The 18,300-nt window shown below is 43.6% G+C and overlaps 1 protein-coding gene across 1 annotated transcript in view; it reads left to right on the forward strand.

The window, feature by feature from the left end:
- LOC126285246 (endoglucanase E-4-like) overlaps window positions 1–18,300 on the forward strand; it is a 128,443-nt gene that overhangs the window by 95,900 nt on the left and 14,243 nt on the right. Inside the window, exon 7 of the mRNA XM_049984542.1 lies at window positions 8,450–8,614. Within this exon, the coding sequence (XP_049840499.1) occupies window positions 8,450–8,614 (165 nt within the window). The remainder of the gene's footprint in view (window positions 1–8,449; window positions 8,615–18,300) is intronic.

Here is an 18,300-nt window from a genome sequence, read left to right on the forward strand (position 1 = left end):
GGTAGAGCATACTAAGTTTTTGGGTGTACATATAGATGAGAATCTTAATTGGAAAATTCATATGTAGTATCTCCTAAAGCGACTAGGTTCACCAATTTTTGAGATCACAATAATTGCCAATTCTGAGGATATAGAAATTAGTAAGCTAACATATTTTGCATACTTTCACTCTCTGATGTTATATGGAATAATATTTTGGGGTAACTCAACATTTAGACAAAAAGTATTCACTGCTCAAAAGCAAGTGGTTAGAATATTGTGTGGGGTTCATAGTCGCACATCTTGGAGGCATCTTTTCAAAAGATTGGGAATTCTTACAACAGCCTCACAATACATCTACTCACTAATGAAATTTGTTCTCAACAACATGGACCAGTTTGGAAACAGCAACATTATACCAGAAAAAAGAAAGAATAACACTATCCTTTGCTCGACCTATCTTCGGCACAGAAAGGGGTAAAATATGCTGCTATAAAAATCTTTGAAAAATTACCAGATGAAAGAAGGCGTCTGGCAGACAACAGTAATAGCAGCTTCAAAAATAATTTGAAATCATATCTCCTTGACAACTCCTTCTATACCATAGACCAATCCTTGAATAGAAATAAATAAATCTATAAGTACAGTATATTCATTTTGTGCCATTTAAAGGAATGGGGTAAATAATAGAAATATTAATCTTTAACTATGTATTATAATATTTATATATGTATTAAAATATTTTTTTTTCATATGTGCATTTCTTGTGCACTTGACACGTTCCACATCACAATGGCTACCGTACTGTGGGCTTGATCAGTGGAACACACAACCAATTAACTAACTTCCTGTTTTCTATTAAAACTGTCTGTGAGGACTGTTATAACCTTTAATCACCAATAATTGCGTGGATATTCAACACTCTCTCTTAGAAACAATAGCTGATTACATGATAACAACTCAGTATCTCGTATTCGACTGCCGTGCCGTGACATGCGGCCGGCGCTGTTCGTAGCTAGGTGGCGCTCCCGCGCTCAGCCGATTTGCGGAGCGCCTCTATCGCCGTTTGCCTGTACTGTCGTGACGACACTTAAATGTCGCGGCACTTTTCCCCCCTTGGAAAAAAAACACTCACTTCCTTGGAGACATGGACAGTGCGGAGACATCCATGGCCTCTTGTGGGGCCCCGAGGAGTACCCGCGGAGAAACCCGAGAGTATGGTCGAAAATGTCCAGGACGGAAGCTTGTGCATGGAATGTGCCTCCTGGATGAGATGATGGGTGAAAACTCCGGAGCAGCATCCATAGATATCATAGACCTGGGAGTGTGCTCCAGCAAGGTAGGTCCCGGAGAAGGCGGCATCGCGACTGGGGCCAGTTCCGGCATACTCTGAAGCGGTAGCGATGTCGGCTGCATCAACACGTACGGTAGATCGGCAGTGTCGACAGGACTGGCTTCTCGGGCTGGTGGAGGCGAAGGAAGGGGTGGTGGCACAGGCATGGCCACCACTCGTGGGCGCATCTGGTCGTAATTGCGAACAACTGTGCCGTCGCCCGTACGTATTTCACAAAGCCGGCGGACGCAAAGATCCTTGATCACCCCTGGAATCCATTTAGGGCGAGATCCATACCCTCATGCCCACACGTCGGCGCCCACTGAGTATTTTCCCACACTAGGGGACACAGCACAAGGCCTCACAGGGTAAAGCAGGTGCAGAAGAGTGCGCGGTTGTCGGCCATGCAAGAGTTCAGCTGGGCTGCGATCACCCAGAGGCATGAAGCGATAAGAACTCAGAAATTGCAGCAGAGCGTCATCTGTGGAAAAATCACTAAGGAATTTTTTCATCTGGCATTTGAAAGTGTGGACAAGGCGCTCGACCTCCCCATTCGATTGCGGATGGAAGAGAGGTGCTGTAACATGATGAATCCCTTGTTCCGTACAAAAATCACATAAGGCCTGCGAAGAGAACTGAGGGCCATTGTCCATCACGATCGTGGATGGAAGACCTTCTAGCTCAAAGATTTTGGACAAAGCCAGTGTCGTCGCCGCAGTGGTGGGTGATGGACATCTAACAACAAACGGAAACTTCGAGAAGGTGTCAATCAACAGTAGCCAATAAGTACCGAGGAAGGGGCTGGCAAAGTCAGCGTGCACCCGTTCCCATGGCTGTGCTGGATCAGGCCACGAAGAGGGCATTGTACGAGGTGCAGCCAGTTGTTATGCACACTGACCACACGCAGCAACCATGTGGGCGATGTTGGAATCAATACCGGGCCAGGGACTTAGTCCGAGAAATACCCCAATGACCGTCATGCAACAGTTTGAGAACATCTTTGCGAAGAGAGGCTGGCACCACGACCTGTGGAGATGTGCCATCCGTTGCCAGAACAACACTATCACGAACAGACAGATGAAGGCGCAAGGCATGGTAGTTGTGAAGGGGATCCGATGCCCGGCCCTTAGTGCTGTCCGGCCAACCCCGTTGAACAAAACCGATCACCTGACGCAGGAATGGGTCCCGTGCAGTAGCCGACTCGACCTGCAAACCTGTAAGTGGAAAACCCTCGACCGCACAACGTTCTTCCTCATCAATGTGGAAACAGAGGAGTTCATCACGATCGAAAACCGGGTTGGGGCCTATCGGCAATCGCGACAATGCATCAGCGTTGGCGTGCTGGGCCGTGGGGCGATAGTGAATCTCATAGTGAAAACGAGACAAGTATAAGGCCCAACGTTGCAGGCGGTGAGCTGCCTTATCCGGAAGCGACGCCGATGGGCTGAACAGAGACCAGCGGTTTGTGGTCGGTGATGAGGTGAAACTTAGAACCATACAAAAAAAACGCTGAACTTTTTTAAAGCGTAAATGATATGGAGCGCCTCCTTTTCGATTTGAGAGTAACGCCGTTGCGCCTCGCTGAGGGTCTTGGAAGCATAGGCGATGGGTCGTTCTGATCCATCCTCATACCGATGGGCGAGAACAGCCCCTAGGCCATACTGTGACGCGTCAGTCGCCAGAACCAAGTGGTGACCCGGACGGAATGTGGCAAGACAAGGCGCCGACTGCAAATGAGCCTTCAGGCAGGCAAAAGCCTGCTCACAACCGTCGAACAAACAGAAAGGGATGTTTTTGCATAACAGCTGATGCAGAGGATAAGCTACTGCCGCTGCGGACGGAATGAATGTGATAAGTAATCTTGCCTCAAAATGCCTGAAGTTCTTTGACCGTAGACGGCCGGGGTAGAGTGTTAATGGCCGCAACGTGCTGACAGAGGACGTATACCCTCATGGGACAAGTGGAAACCAAGACACACAATGGAGGGTTGGAAGAACTGTGACTTGTCCAGATTGCACCTCAACCCAGTCGAATGCAAAACCCAAAACAGTGAATGCAAATTACGAAGGTGCTCCTCAGTGGAGGCCCCCGTGACAACAATGTCATCCAGATAGTTTATGCATCCGGGAACAGAAGCCGTGAGCTGATCCAAAAACCGCTGAAAAATGGCCGGTGAACTAGCGACGCCAAATGGTAACCGCTGGTACTGATACAACCCACAAGGAGTGTTGATAACGAGAAATTCCTTGGAAGTAGCATCCAACGGCAACTGGCGGTATCCCTTCGATAAGTCAAGTTTCGAAAAGAACTGGCCCCCAGCGAGCTTGGTAAACAACTTCTCAGGATGGAGAAGAGGATAAGTGTCAATGAGGCTCTGAGCGTTGACAGTGGCTTTAAAGTCACCACACAATCGCAGACTCCCGTTTGGTTTAGAAATCACAACGATCGGCGATGCCCATTCGCTGGAGGTAACCGGAAGGAGAATCCCTGAAGCTGTTAACTTGTCTATCTCAGCCTTGACAGGTGCACGCAATGCCATCGGGATAGGGCGTGCCCGGAAAAACTTAGGGCGAGCTGTAGGTTTAAGAGTAATGTGGGCTTCAAAATCCTTGGCACAACCCAGACCAGCAGAGAACACAGACGAAAATTCAGAACACAATCCATCGAGCTGTTGATACGGAATATCCTCAGATATGAGGTGCACATCATCAATGGAGAACCCGAACAACTGGAAAGCATCATAACCGAAAAGGTTTTCAGTACCCGCATAATCCACCACATAAAACGTGAGGGGCCGAACAACAGACTTGTTAGCAGTGCAAGCATCAAACTGGCCCATGATAGGAGTTTTCTGTTTATTATAAGTCCTCAGATTTCGCGTAACTGGAGACAAAGGAGGGGAGCCCAACTCCAAATACATGCGAGAATTAATGAGAGTTACTGCAGAGCCAGTGTCCACTTGCATGCAGATGTCTTTATCCAGAACATGAACTGTAACAAACAACTTATTTGTTTGAGAAAGCACACAGTGAACATCCATGTCCGATGCCTCATCCTCGTCGACAGGAACTTTAGGGGACTGACACACAGAAACAATGTGGCCTTTTTTCCTACATGAATTACATGTGGCCCAACGTTTTGGACACGCTGCCCTGTCATGCTGTACGAAACAATGGGGGCAAGAAGTCCATGTCTAGAGTTGACTGTACAGCGCCTACATCACACCACACGTCTATTTGCGCGCCAGCAGCGTGAGACACTTCAAAGGATTGAGCGATGCTTAGAACTTCCGACAACGACGAGTTTGGCAGTTGTAGGGCACGTTACCGAACTTCTTTATCAGGAGCAAGCCGTAGAATAGCATCCCTAACAATTGAATCAGCATAAGACTCGTGATGAGTGTCCATGACAAACTGACATTTCCTACTCAGACCGTGTAGTTCTGCCGCCCAAGCCCGGTAAGGTTGATGGGGCTGTTTACGACACCGGTAGAACGCCACACGGGCGGCAACGACGTGGGTGTTTTTTCGGTAATAGTTAGACAATAAGTCACACATTTCTTGGAAGGACAGGGAGGTAGGTTCCCGCAGAGGGGCTAACTGAGATAGCAGCTGATAGATCTGTGGGGAAATCCAAGATAGAAATAACGACTTACACATAGCAGTGTCGACAACGCCGAAAGCCAAGAAGTGTTGCCGCAAACGCTTCTCATAATCCTCCCAGTCTTCAGCGGCCTCGTCGTAGGGAGGGAATGGAGGCGGAGAAGAGGAAGACAGACGATGAGTAAGCGACGTCGACAACGCCTGAATCGCAGCCGTCAGCTGTGTTTGTTGTTCAATGAGCGCTTGCATAAGCTGTTCCATGTCTGCCCCGTCACGAACACGCAAATCCACAATGCAGTGAAAATATCTCATCCTCGTCGCCAAAAAGTGTTATAACCTTTAATCACGAATAATTGCGTGGATATTCAACAGTCTCTCTTAGAAACAATAGCTGATTACATGATAACAACTCAGTATCTCGTATTCGACTGACGTGCCGTGACATGCAGCCAGCGCCGTTCGTAGCTAGGTGGCGCTCCTGCTCAGCCGATTTGCGGAGCGCCTCTATCGCCGTTTGCGCATACTGTCGTGGCGGCACTGTTAAATGTCGTGGCACTGTCACAACACGGACGAAAACAAAATAGTACATTGGTGTGTACACAACTGTGGCTTAAAATTATATATAAAGGGAAAGAATATATGTGGGAGAAACAATTTTCCTAATGGTTTAAATGCCCTGCTGTTGTAATTAAAACTGGCTGTGATGAACAAAACTAAGCTGCACACTTTCACAGTGGAGCACAGCATTTTCTTTCTTGCAGTCAGTTTTAATAGAAAAGCTATACATTGCGGTTTGAAAAAGAATATATAGCCTGTGCCCATTTGAATGTTTAACAAAATATTATGCAAAAATTTGATGTAAATGGGTCAAGAACTTTTTGAGATTTTTGCTAACAACATTTCCCTAATATACATGCATGCTCATAAATTAAGGATAATGCTGATACATGGTGAAACAATGCTCTGGTGGGCAGTTTGTGGGTTTAAATCACCTCAGAGCATGACCACATGATGCATTTAATCTGCGGTTGTCACACGGTGGAGCTGGCAGCGGTCCACATTCGCAGAGGTGTGTTGGTGCATGTTGGAGTATGTTGCAGTGAGTAAATGTGCAGAGATTTTCACATGTGCTAATGGTGACTGTGTGTTGAAAATGGCTCAAAGAACACATACTGATGATGTTGTGAGGAGTAGAATACTAGGGTAACTGGAGGCTGGACAAACACAGCAGGTCGTAGCATGGGCCCTCCATGTGCCACAAAGTGTGATCTCAAGATTACAGCAATGATTCCAGCAGACAGGAAATGTGTCCAGGTGCTACAGTACAGGATGTCCGCAGTGTACAACACCACAAAAAGACCAATATCTCACCATCAGTGCCCACAGATGGCCACGGAACACTGCAGGTGGCCTTGCTCGGGACCTTACCGCAGCCACTGGAACAGTTGTCTCCAGACACACAGTCTACAGATGACTGAACAGACATTGTTATTCACCCTGAGACCTGCAAGGCGTATTCCACTGACCCTGGTGACAGGAGAGCCTGTAAAGCCTGGTGTCAAGAACACAGTACATGCTCATTGGCAGAGTGGTCCCAGGTTATATTCACGAACGAGTCCAGGTGTAGTCTGAACAGTGATTCTCACCATGTTTTCATATGGCATGAACCAGGGACCAGATACCAACCCCTTAATGTCCTTGAAAGGGACCTGTATGGAGGTCGTGGTTTGATGGTGTGGGATGGGATTATGATTGGTGCATGTACACCCCTGTATGTCTTTGACAGAGGAACTGTAACAGGTCAGTTGTATAGGGACATCATTTTGCACCAGTATGTCTGCCTTGTCAGGGATGCAGTGGGTCCCACCTTCCTCCTAATGGATGATAACACATGGCCCCGCCAAGCTGCCATTGTGAAGGAGTACCTTGAAACAGAAGATATCAGGCAAATTGAGTGGCCTGCCTGTTCTCCAATTCTATAACCCCATCGAGCAAGTCTGAGATGCTCTCAATCTACATATTGCTGCACGTCTTCAAACCCCTATGACAGTTCAGGGGCTCCGACAGACACTGGTGTAAGAATGGGAGACTATACCCCAGCAGCTGCTTGACCACCTGATCCAGAGTATGCCAACCTGTTGTGCGGTCTGTGTACGTATGCATGGTAATCATTTCCCATATTGATGTCAGGGTACATGCACGGAAGCAGTGGCATTTTGTAGCACATGTGTTTCTGGATGGTTTTCTCAACTTATCACCAGTACTGAGGACTTACAGACTGTGTTGTGTGTGTTCCCTATGTGCCTATGCTATTAGTGCCAGTTTTGTGTAGTGCCATGTTGTGTGGCACCACATTCTGCAGTTATCCTTAATTTATGAGCTTGCGTGTATACATTACATATACACAATTATATTCTATAGATAAGGGGCAATCAAAATGTTTTCGTTTGAAGACCATACAGTCCAGAACTGTATGCTAATCAGGCTAAATCATTATGGAGATACCCATTTGCTAGAATACTACATCCTGCTGCTTGGAGAAGTCTGTAACTGCTTGTTGCACATTCTCATGTGACAGGAATTGTTGATCTTTCTAGATCTTTCTTAAGGGACCAAATGTATGTTGATCACATGGAGAGAGATTGAGTTCATAGGATGGGTGCTGGAGCGCTTCCTACTTGGGTTGGCATAACTTCTGCATTACGGCATTTGTGATGTGGGGACGTGTGATATTGTGAAACAACAGCACCCCCTGGTGCATCATTCCACAGTGGTGCTTTTCAACAGACATGCTGCTCCATAAACATTCTTCATTCTCTGATGAATGTCTACTGATGTTTGTTCTTTGGCAGTCGAGAAAAGAATAACAACACATTGGTCCTGTTTGGACACACTTACTAATAGCATCATCATAGTTGACGCGTCCACATTTACCCTACACATGTCGGAAAGATACAAATGTCATACCAATCCCTTGCTTACATATCAGTGCTTAATACCTGCATTGGTTCACACTAAATTACACATATGCTGGAGCAACATCCTCAGATTGAAACTTTCTGATTGTCTCTTATTTATTAAAAAATATGTAGCCTATGTCCAATTAGACATTAATTAGAGTATTGTGTTAAAATTAGAAGTGAATTGTTCATGAACTTTCGGAGATTTTTGCTACCATTGTTTCCTCTTGACACAATATGCATATATTTACATATTATAAAACGTACATAGCCTATATCAGTCCAGATGTTTCAGATAATTATTGTTTCAATGTTAAGTAGCTCATATACCATCTTCTCTCCACTGTCACCAAAATTTTAAGAGGCAGGAACTTTAGCGCAGTTAGTTTGTAATGAGAAACAGCAATAAGTTTAAAAGTAAGTGACCAACTTACTACATAAATTTTGTCTTATTTATCTACATGTTGTTTTGTGTACAGGGATAGCAGAGCTTTAATGCGCAAAGTAACATAAATTTTGCTTTTTTTCTCTCTAATCTTTTTGATTATGAGTTACATCTGTTATTTTCTTTTCAGGTTCTGATGGCACAGCTCACCAAACAAAAAGAGTATGTGGAAGCTGCACAAGCATTCTGTGATTTTACTGTTGATCACCAAAAGAGAACACCTAAAGGACTGGTGTACATTGATAAGTTTGGAACGCTCTGCCATGCAGCGAATGTTGCATTTGTTTGTTTACAGGTACTGAATTATCACTTTACTGAAGATAGTCTGCATTAGTCCAAACTTAACTAAAAATTCAAAAAAGTTGTGCCTGATTTATGGAATTTTGATATTACTTCACGAATAAACTAGCAACTTAAATGTATTGGCAGTATATGAAAATGAGACTGTTTCCCTTCTCCAAAGACAGAGTTATATACATTAGTTCCTGATGTATGAAATAATTCATTGTGTAAATCATCTACACTATTACAGCATGAAGCGTGCACAGCAATATCCCCCCCCCCTTTCCACTCAGTGAAATACAAAGTGCACTGAAGCAAACCTTTAGTTGTAAGCTTTCCATTACAGTTTTATCTCAGAGGTAACATTTCTCTTTATTAGCTTGCACAGCGCATCTACATACATATCCGTGTTCTGCAAACTGCTGCTAAGTACATAGCAGAGGGTCCTTATTATAACATCAGCTGAGAAACTACAACACTAGACTTCACTTGTGAACTGCCTTTATGAATTACACCAACCAAATTTAAGCACTGATGTGAAAAGGTGCTAATTGTATCAAAGGGAAAATTTACTTGAGAAAACTATAAAGTTAAAATGAGGAAGGATGATTAGCCATTACTTAACTCTAAGTAGCACTGATGGACATACAAAGGAGAGAGGAAATGTAACAAATTTGTCCTAGCTTTTGGAACTATTCGTTACTTTCTCAGAGAGAAAAGAGAAATAAGTCAAAACAGGTTAGAATGGAGAGGAACATCCTTCAGACTCCCGGTTAAGAGGAACTCATCTGTAAGGAGGAGGAAGTACAAAGATCAATATCTGCTAATACATTTTTTGTTCATTGATACACATTTGCTACACTTGTCCACTCAGTTTCTGTAGCACTACAAGATGAATTTTATTTTTAAGTGTTATGGTATTAAACTACTACATGCACACTCTAATAAGATACTCTAATAAGATACTTGGTGAAGTGGCTAATGGAAGTAGCAGATGTGATACAAATCAAATGAATGGTCACTGTTAATGTGAGCTACTGGACAACATGATGTTTAGTGCATCTTGCAATGCTACTGCTCTCAATGATGACAAAAATTAACTCTAAATTTTAGTTGTAAATTGTAGTCTTTTGATTAAACTAATGAGATTTATTGCAGGTGGTAGAAGTTTTAGAACAGGAAACAAAACATTAATTTTATATACTTACTTTGATGGATTGAGAGTTACGATGATTGTTGATCATAATAGTACATCTTTCTTGTTTGTCCTAGGATCACTTTTTTGGACTGTTTTATATTCATACACGAATATGCAGTTCATATTTTAGAAATAATTTTCTGACAAACATGTTTCATAATTGTGTTCATATTTTGGTAATTTTCACTTTCAACATCTGAACAACTCTTTGGAAGCATCCTAACAACCACTGAACTGCTTACTTCACAAGTGACAGATAATTTCACAGATTCACATGTGGCAATCTACATAGCAGAAACTAAAAACTGATTTCAAACAAACTGTCTCTTAAAAATCAACACATTTCTATGTTACATTTTATAAAATTAATATTGTTAACAATTACTGTGGGAATATAATTAATTTAGAGTAATGACATTTCAGGAATACATTTGTGTTGCAAGATCACAGGTTAATGTAACCACAAGATAAGCCATTGCAAATGTAAAATTTTGGCACATTAATAACTGTTGTAACTGCCAGAATATTAAATACAAGCATGCAAACATGCATGTGTTGTGATGTACAGGTGCTGGATGTCAGTTGTGGGGTGTAGTTCCATGCCCATTGCTCTAAGTTGACCAATACAGGGTGGTTAATACTGTCTGTGGCTGACATTGGAGTTTCTGTCCAATGAGATCCCGTAAGTGCTCAGTTGGAGGCAGATCTGGTGGTCTAGCAGGCCAAGGCAACATGTCGACACTCTTATAGCATACTGGGTTACAAGAGTGGTATGTTGCAAAGCGTTCTCCTATTAAAAATACCCACTGGAATACTGTTCATGAATGGCAGCACAACAGGTCAAATCACCAGATTGACATACAGATTTGCAGTCAGGATGCATGGGATACCACAAGAGTGTTCCTGCTATCATACAAAATCACACCACAGAAACCCCAGAAGTGGGCCCAGTGTGTTTAGTGCAAAGACAGCTTGGTTGCAGGTCCATAACTGGCCTCACTCTAACCAACACAAAGCCATCACTGGCACTGAGGCAGAACCAGCTTTCATCAGACAACACAGCAGACCTCCTCCGTGCTCTCCAATGAGCTCTCGCCTGACAGCACTGAAGTCACAAAAGGCAGTGGGTGGGGGTCAGTGGACTGCACACTACAGGGTGTTTGGCTGTCCTTGGAGTAACCGATCTTTAACAGTTAGTTTTGTCACTGTTGTGCCACATTGCTGCTGTAGATGCAGTACAATGCATTGGAGCCATATGCCAAACATAATGGTCTTCCCTCTCGGTAGTGAAACATGGCATATGGAACCCCAACTTATGAGGCCATCTGGAGCCCGGTCTTCTTGCAACCATACATTCCCGTGACCATCATTGCAAGCATTCAGTACAGTGGCTACATTCCTGCCAGGTCTTTCTCTGCATTGCAGAAAGAACATCCAACTTCTAGTAGTCGTATTACACAGCCTTTATCAAATTCAGTGATGTATTGATAATGGCATCTTTGTCCCCTAACATCAACTCACAACACTCAATCTCAAAGGCAAAGGCAAATAAATGTTCACAAACATTACAGTGTGTATTTAAAACAAACCTGATTTGCATCCTGATAGTGGCACTACTAGCATGACTCTTATGGAAGAGGAGTGAAATTTGGTTAGGCATCAACTTTCAGATGTAGAAAATTATCATCTGTATCCTGTAGCTAGAAAGTTTCCATTTGTTGGTCTTAAATTCCAGGAAAGGTACACCAATCAGACAAAATTACCGTGAGCATTGAGTCAATCATCCCACTGATGCACCAACTTGAAGATAACCATTTGGTAAAACACAGTGTCCTGCTGTGAGAAGTGGTCCATAACTGCCAGCTGCACATCCTCATCTGACAGGAATTGTTGACCCTCAAGATCTTCTTAAGGGACCAAAGGCACAATAATCATGTGAGGAAAGATGAGGACTATATGGTGGGTGCTTGAGTGTCTCCTACTTGAGTTGGCCTAACTTCTGCATTATGGTCTACATCTACATCTACATTTATACTCCACAAGCCACCCAATGGTGTGTGGCGTGCCACTCTCATTACCTCCCTTTCCTGTTCCAGTCGTGTATGGTTCACAGGAAGGACGACTGTCTGAAAGCCTCCGTGCGCGCTCTAATCTCTCTAATTTTACATTCGTGATCTCCTCGGGAGTTATAAGTAGGGGGAAGTAATATATCCAATACCTCATCCAGAAACGCCCCCTCTCGAAACCTGGTGAGCAAGCTACACCATGATGCAGAGCGCCTCTCTTGCAGAGTCTGCCACTTGAGTTTGTTAAACATCTCTGTAATGTTTCACGGTTACCAAATAACCCTGTGACGAAACTTGCCACTCTTCTTTGGATCTTCTCTATCTCCTCCATCAACCCGATCTGGTACGGATCCCACACTGATGAGCAATACTCAAGTATAGGTCGAACGAGTGTTTTGTAAGGCACCTCCTTTGTTGGTGGACTACATTTTCTAAGGACTCTCCCAATGAATCTCAACCTGGTACCCGTCTTACCAACAATTAATTTTATATGATCATTCCACTTCAAATCGTTCCGCACACATAGTCCCCGATATTTTACAGAAGTAACTGCTACCAGTGTTTGTTTCGCTATCATATAATCATACAATAAAGGATCCTTCTTTCTATGTATTCGCAACACATTACATTTGTCTATGTTAAGGGTCAGTTGCCACTCCATGCACCAAGTGCCCATCCCCTGCAGATCTTCCTGCATTTCGCTATTTATGATATGGGAATGTGCATTGTCATGAAACAGCAGACCCCTTGTTGCAGTTCTCCTGGATGTTGATTTTTGACAGACATGCTGCCCTACACACATTCTTCCTTCTCTGATGGATGTCTACTGGTGTTCGTTCTTCAGCAGCCAAGGAGAGAATAACAGCATGTTGGTCCTGTTTGGACACATTTGGTAATAGCATCACCATAGTCTATATTTTCACACTTATCTCATGCACATCGGAAAGACACACCAATCCCTTGACAACATATCAGTGTTTATATATCTGCATTGGAGTTATGCTAAGTTATGCTGCAGAAATACCCTCAAACAGAAATTTTTTGATCAGCCCTTATGCAGCTACAAAAACAAAAGTCACATGAAGAGTTGATGATCATTGAAATGTATAACTGAATTTGATGTCTTCTCTGTAGATATCTTCAGTGCATTAAACACTCTCTTATCTGATAGCTAAACTTCATACTGAGGGGAAAGCACTCAATATCATTCAGTGCATTTCAGTTTCCATCAATTCAGCTATTTCCATCAACCACCTCGCCAAGAGCCCCCTTATAGTGTGCATATAGCTATAATTTTAAGGGAAATTAATAGCAGTAATCATATTAAACATAAAAGAGTTGGGATATGTGCTGTGTTCCACAAGTGAAGACATCTGCAACAAAAAAAATTTGGCCTAGGCCAGATTATATCATCACAAAATATCCTCTGCCATACCTCAGTTAGAGGCCGTAGCTGCTGATATGAAAACTGTAAATCATCGTTAATTTCCTATAAAAGCCTACTTCATGATTTGGTGAAGATTCATGGACAGTGATATCCTAGTAAATACTGAGAATGTAGTTTGGATGTCACTGCTTGACAAAGGAAGGAAGAATATATTTTGGTACAACTTGTGGATGCAAACTGAAAATAAAGTCATTTGTTACAGGTCCCTATCAGGCAGCCTCAGTTTAAATGTTACATGAGATATTTGCTCCATGGATAAAAATAAAGATATAAAGATAATTCAAAGAATTAATTTTTCTCATAACAGAAAGGGTGACTTTTGTCTGGACATTTTAGAAATACTTTACTGGAAGCCATTATCAGGAGTACATGTGTCTTAAGCCTTGATATGTTAAGTCTCTTAACTGAAAAAGATCTCTCTGATGTAAGTTTTTGTAAGGTAGTTAGTTAAAAGTTCTGAGAAAATAAAGTTACAGTACATTGTTTTTGACGACTGACTAAGAGCTAAGTGAAAAATCCAGGGTGGAGAATAACAATATTATGAAAAGGAAAGTTGCCTCTCACCATTTGCCATATAGCGGAGATACTGAGTCGCAGATAGCACAACAAAAAGACTGTCACAAATAAATAAAGCTTTCAGCCATTAAGGCCTTCATCAGCAATAGACGTAGACTCACACACACACACACACACACACACACACACACACACACACACACAAACTCACACAAATGACTGCAACCTCAGGCAACTAAAAACACACTGCGAGCAGCAGCACCACTACATGATGGGAGTGGCAATTGGGTGGGGGTAACGAGGAGTCTGGGGTTTGGGAGAGGAAGGGATAGTATGGTGGGGGTGGCAGGCAGTGAAGTGCCGCCTGAAGTAGTGAAAAAGGAAAGAAGTAAAAAGACTGAGTGTGATGATGGAATGATGGCTGGGTAGCACTGGAATGGGAACAGGGAAGGGGCTGGATGGGTGAGAACAGTGACTAACGAAGGTTGAGGCCAGGAGGATTACGAGAATGTAGGATGTATTTCAGGGAAAGTTCCTACCTGCACAATTCAGAAAAGCTGGTGTTGGTGGGAAGGATCCATATGGCACAGGCTGTGAAGCAGTCATTGAGACAAGGGGTATCATGTTTGGCAGCATGTTCAGCAACAGGGTGGTCCACTTGTTTCTTGGCCACAGACTGTTGGTGGCCATTCAGCCAGACAGACAACTTGTTGATTGTCATGCCCACATAGAATGCAGCACAGTGGTTGCAGCTTAAGTTATAGATCACATGGCTGGTTTCACAGGTAGCCCTGCCTTTGATGGGATAGGTGATATTCATAACCAGACTGGAGTAGGTAATGGTGGGAAGATATATGGGACAGGTCTTGCATCTAGGTCTATTACAGGGGTATGAGCCAAGAGGTAAGGCCTTGGGAGCAGAGGTTGCGTAAGGATGGATGAATATATTGTGTAGGTTCAGTGGACAGCGGAATACCACTGTAGGATGGGTGGGAAGGAGAGTGGACAGGACATTTCTCATTTCAGGGTACGATGAAAGGTAGTTGAAACCCAGGTGGAGAATGTAATTCAATTGCTCTAGTCCTGGTTGGTACCAAGCTACAAGGAGAATGCTCTTAGTGGCACGATGGTGGGATTCTGGGAGGTGGTGGGAAACTGGAAAGATAAGACATGGAAATTTTTTTTGTGTGTGGTGGGGAGGATAATTACGGTCTGTGAAGGCTCCAATGAGATTTTCCATATATTTCAAGAGGGACCTCTCTTCACTGCAGATGCGACAACTACAGGTGGTTACGCTGTACAGAAGGGACATCCAGGTATGAAACGGGTGGTGGCTGTCGAAGTGGAAGTATTGCTCGTGGTTAGTAGATTTGATATGGAAGGAGGTACTGATGTAGCTATCTTTGAGGTGGAGTTCAACATCGAGGAAGGTTGTTTGTTGGGTTGAGTAGGACGAGGTGAAACAAATGGGGGAAAAGTAGTTGAGGTTCTGGAGGAATGTGAGTAATCCTCAACATCGATCCAGATTGCAAAGATGTCATCAATGAACCTGAACCAGGTGAGGGGTTTAGGATTCTGGACTTTAAAAGGGATTCCTCTAGATAGCCCATGAATAGATTGGCATACGGTGTTACCATGTGGGAACCCATGGCTGAACCCTGGATTTGTTTGTAAGTAATGCCTTCAAATGAAAGGTAATTGTGGGTGAGGATAAAGTTGGTCAAGGAGACTAGGAAGGAGATAGTTGGTTTGGAATCTGTTGGGCGTTGGGAAAGGTGGCGTTCAATAGCAGTAAGGCCATGGGCATCAAGAATGTTAGTGTAAAGGTAGGTGGCATCAATAGTGACGAGCAGGATATTGTGTGGTAAAGAAACAGGATTTGTGGAGAGTCGGTGGAGGAAATTGTTGGTATCTTTTGTATAGGAGGGTAGGTTCCAGGTAATAGGTTGAAGGTGTTGGTCTCTGAGAGCAGAGATTCTCTCAGTGGGGGCACAGTAACCAGCCACAATGGGGTATCCTGGGTGGTAATGTTTATGGACTGTAGGAAGCATGTAGAAGGTAGGAGAGTGTGAAGTGCTAGGGGTGAGTAGAGAGATGGATTCCGGGGAGAGGTTCTGGGAATTGAAGAATTTGAGTAGTGAATGGAGATCATGCTGGATTTCTGGAATGGGGTCACTGTGGCAAAGTTAGTAGGTGGAAGTATCTGACAGCTGGTGGACTCCTTCTGTCAGGTAATCCTTGTGGTTCAAAACAACAGTGGTGGAGCCTTCGTCTGCAGGATCAGGTTTTTTATGATTATAAGGTCAGGATCAGTTTTTAGATGGTGGACTGCAGTTACTCTGTGGATGTAAGGTTAGTTTTACATGTCAAAGGATTTTGGGAATGATAGTAAGGCACGATTGGAAGTTAATAAATTCTGGAAAGTTAACAGGGGTTGATTCAGGGGCAGTGGGGTGGATCACGATTTGATGGAGGAGTGACTGAATTAGGCAGCGTTCAGTATTGGTCTTTGGTTGAGTCTAATTGGTAGGATTGCTGGGGAAAAAGTGTTTCCACTGTAGGGGCTGGGAGAAGCAGAAAAGATCTGTAGCAAGTCCTGCATGATTGAATTTGGGATTGGGGCAATAGGTGAGGTCTTTGGAAAGGACTGATATCACTGTGGTGCTAAGGCTTCTGAATGAAATGTTCATGACTGTGTTACAGGTCTGTTAAGGTTCTGTATTCTGTGGGGTGGTGGGAAGAAGTTTTGGAAGGTGGGTTAAGTGTAGTAGGTCTGTGAGATAGGATATGCCAGCTATGAGGGGACATGGGCAAGTTTGGAGGTTGTTACAGAGGTACTCCAAGGCGGGAGTAGGAAGCGAACAGAATGGAGAGCTTTTTGAGGTGGCGTTGTGCATGTTGCTCAATTTCCAGCAGGGCAAGAGTTTTGTTGTGTGTTATGGGTTCCAGGAATTTGGAATTGCATAGCATTAGAATTTTACAGATGGAGAGAAAGTACTGTAAGGAGGTTGGGCTTGGTTGATATGGTTTTGCAGGGCTATGTTGGTGAAGGCTAAGGATTGACACAATCTAAACAGGTGGAGGTCTTTGTGGAAGGAGGGGTGACAGCCAGAGGTGGGTAATTTGATGCTAAGGCCATTTGGGGAGATTCCATGAGCCAAGCAACAATGCGGGAACAGTATGTGAGACTGGTATCTGGCTACGGATAAGAAAACTTCTCTGTCATTTTGATCATTTCAATGACTGCTTCACAGCCTGTGCCATATGGGTCCTTCCCACCAACACCAGCTTTTCAGAATTGTGCAGGTGGAAACTCTCCCTGTAATACATCCTACATTCATGTAATTCTCCTGGCCTCAACCAACGTTAGTCACTGTCCTCACCCATCTAGCCCCTTCCCTGTTCCCATTCCAGCACTACACACCCGTCATTCTACCATCACATTCAGCCTTTTTACTTCTCTCCTTTTCCTTTTCCACTACTCCCCCACCCCTCCTCGTTCTCCACCAACCCCCCTGTCCTCCATCTAACCTGCATCACATCACCGTCTGCCACCCCTACCATACTATTCCCCCCCCCCCCCCCCCAGCCTCCTCGTTACCCCCACCCAGTCACCCAGTTACCACTGGTGCTGATTCTTGCAGTGTGGTTTCAGTGAGAGACTGCAGTTGTTTGTGTGAGTTATGTGAGCACTCTCTCTCTCTCTCTCTCTCTCTCTCTCTCTCTCTCTCTCTCTCTCTCTCTCTCTCTCTCTCTCTCTGTGTGTGTGTGTGTGTGTGTGTGTGTATGTGTGTGTGTGTGTGTGTGGGTGGGTGTGTGTGTGTGTCTGTCTGCCTGTGTGTGAACGTCTGTTGTTGACAAAGTCCTTAATGGCTGAAAGCTTTATTTATTTGTGACAGTCTTTTTGTTGTGCCTATATGTGACTCAGCATCTCTGCTATATGGTGAGTAGCAACTTTACTTTTCATAATATTATTAAAAGCATAATGTAAACTTTTACTTGGGCACAGGGCTCCATTAGGAATCTATTGGAGGTATCTGAAACATGTCCATTTTGCTGTGGCATTTGAATCATGACATTGTGCTTCCACATGCTGTAGCTGGGTTTTTGGAGACTTTCTGTAGTAAGTGACTGTTATCTCTATAAATCACTTTCTGTAATATGTGTAGCACACCTACCTCATGGAGATATTTATCTGTCCAAAATGAGAAAGAGTCACCTTAAAAAATGATTTTCTAAATTTTTATTGAAATTTTAGGAGGAAGCATCATATTTTTATAAATGAACAGCAGATTTCCTCCTACTATTACACATAAATCATTCATAAGTAATTATTTATAATAATAGGTATCATGAATAACTTATGTAAAAAAAATGAAACATTCCTTTTGTCCATGACTTGAAGCCTCCATGGCATTAATGAAGTCACACTCACAGCCACAACCAGAATCCATTTACTGATTACGATGTGT

The sequence above is a fragment of the Schistocerca gregaria genome, chromosome 8, assembly GCF_023897955.1.
Source record: "Schistocerca gregaria isolate iqSchGreg1 chromosome 8, iqSchGreg1.2, whole genome shotgun sequence".
Taxonomy (NCBI): domain Eukaryota; kingdom Metazoa; phylum Arthropoda; class Insecta; order Orthoptera; family Acrididae; genus Schistocerca; species Schistocerca gregaria.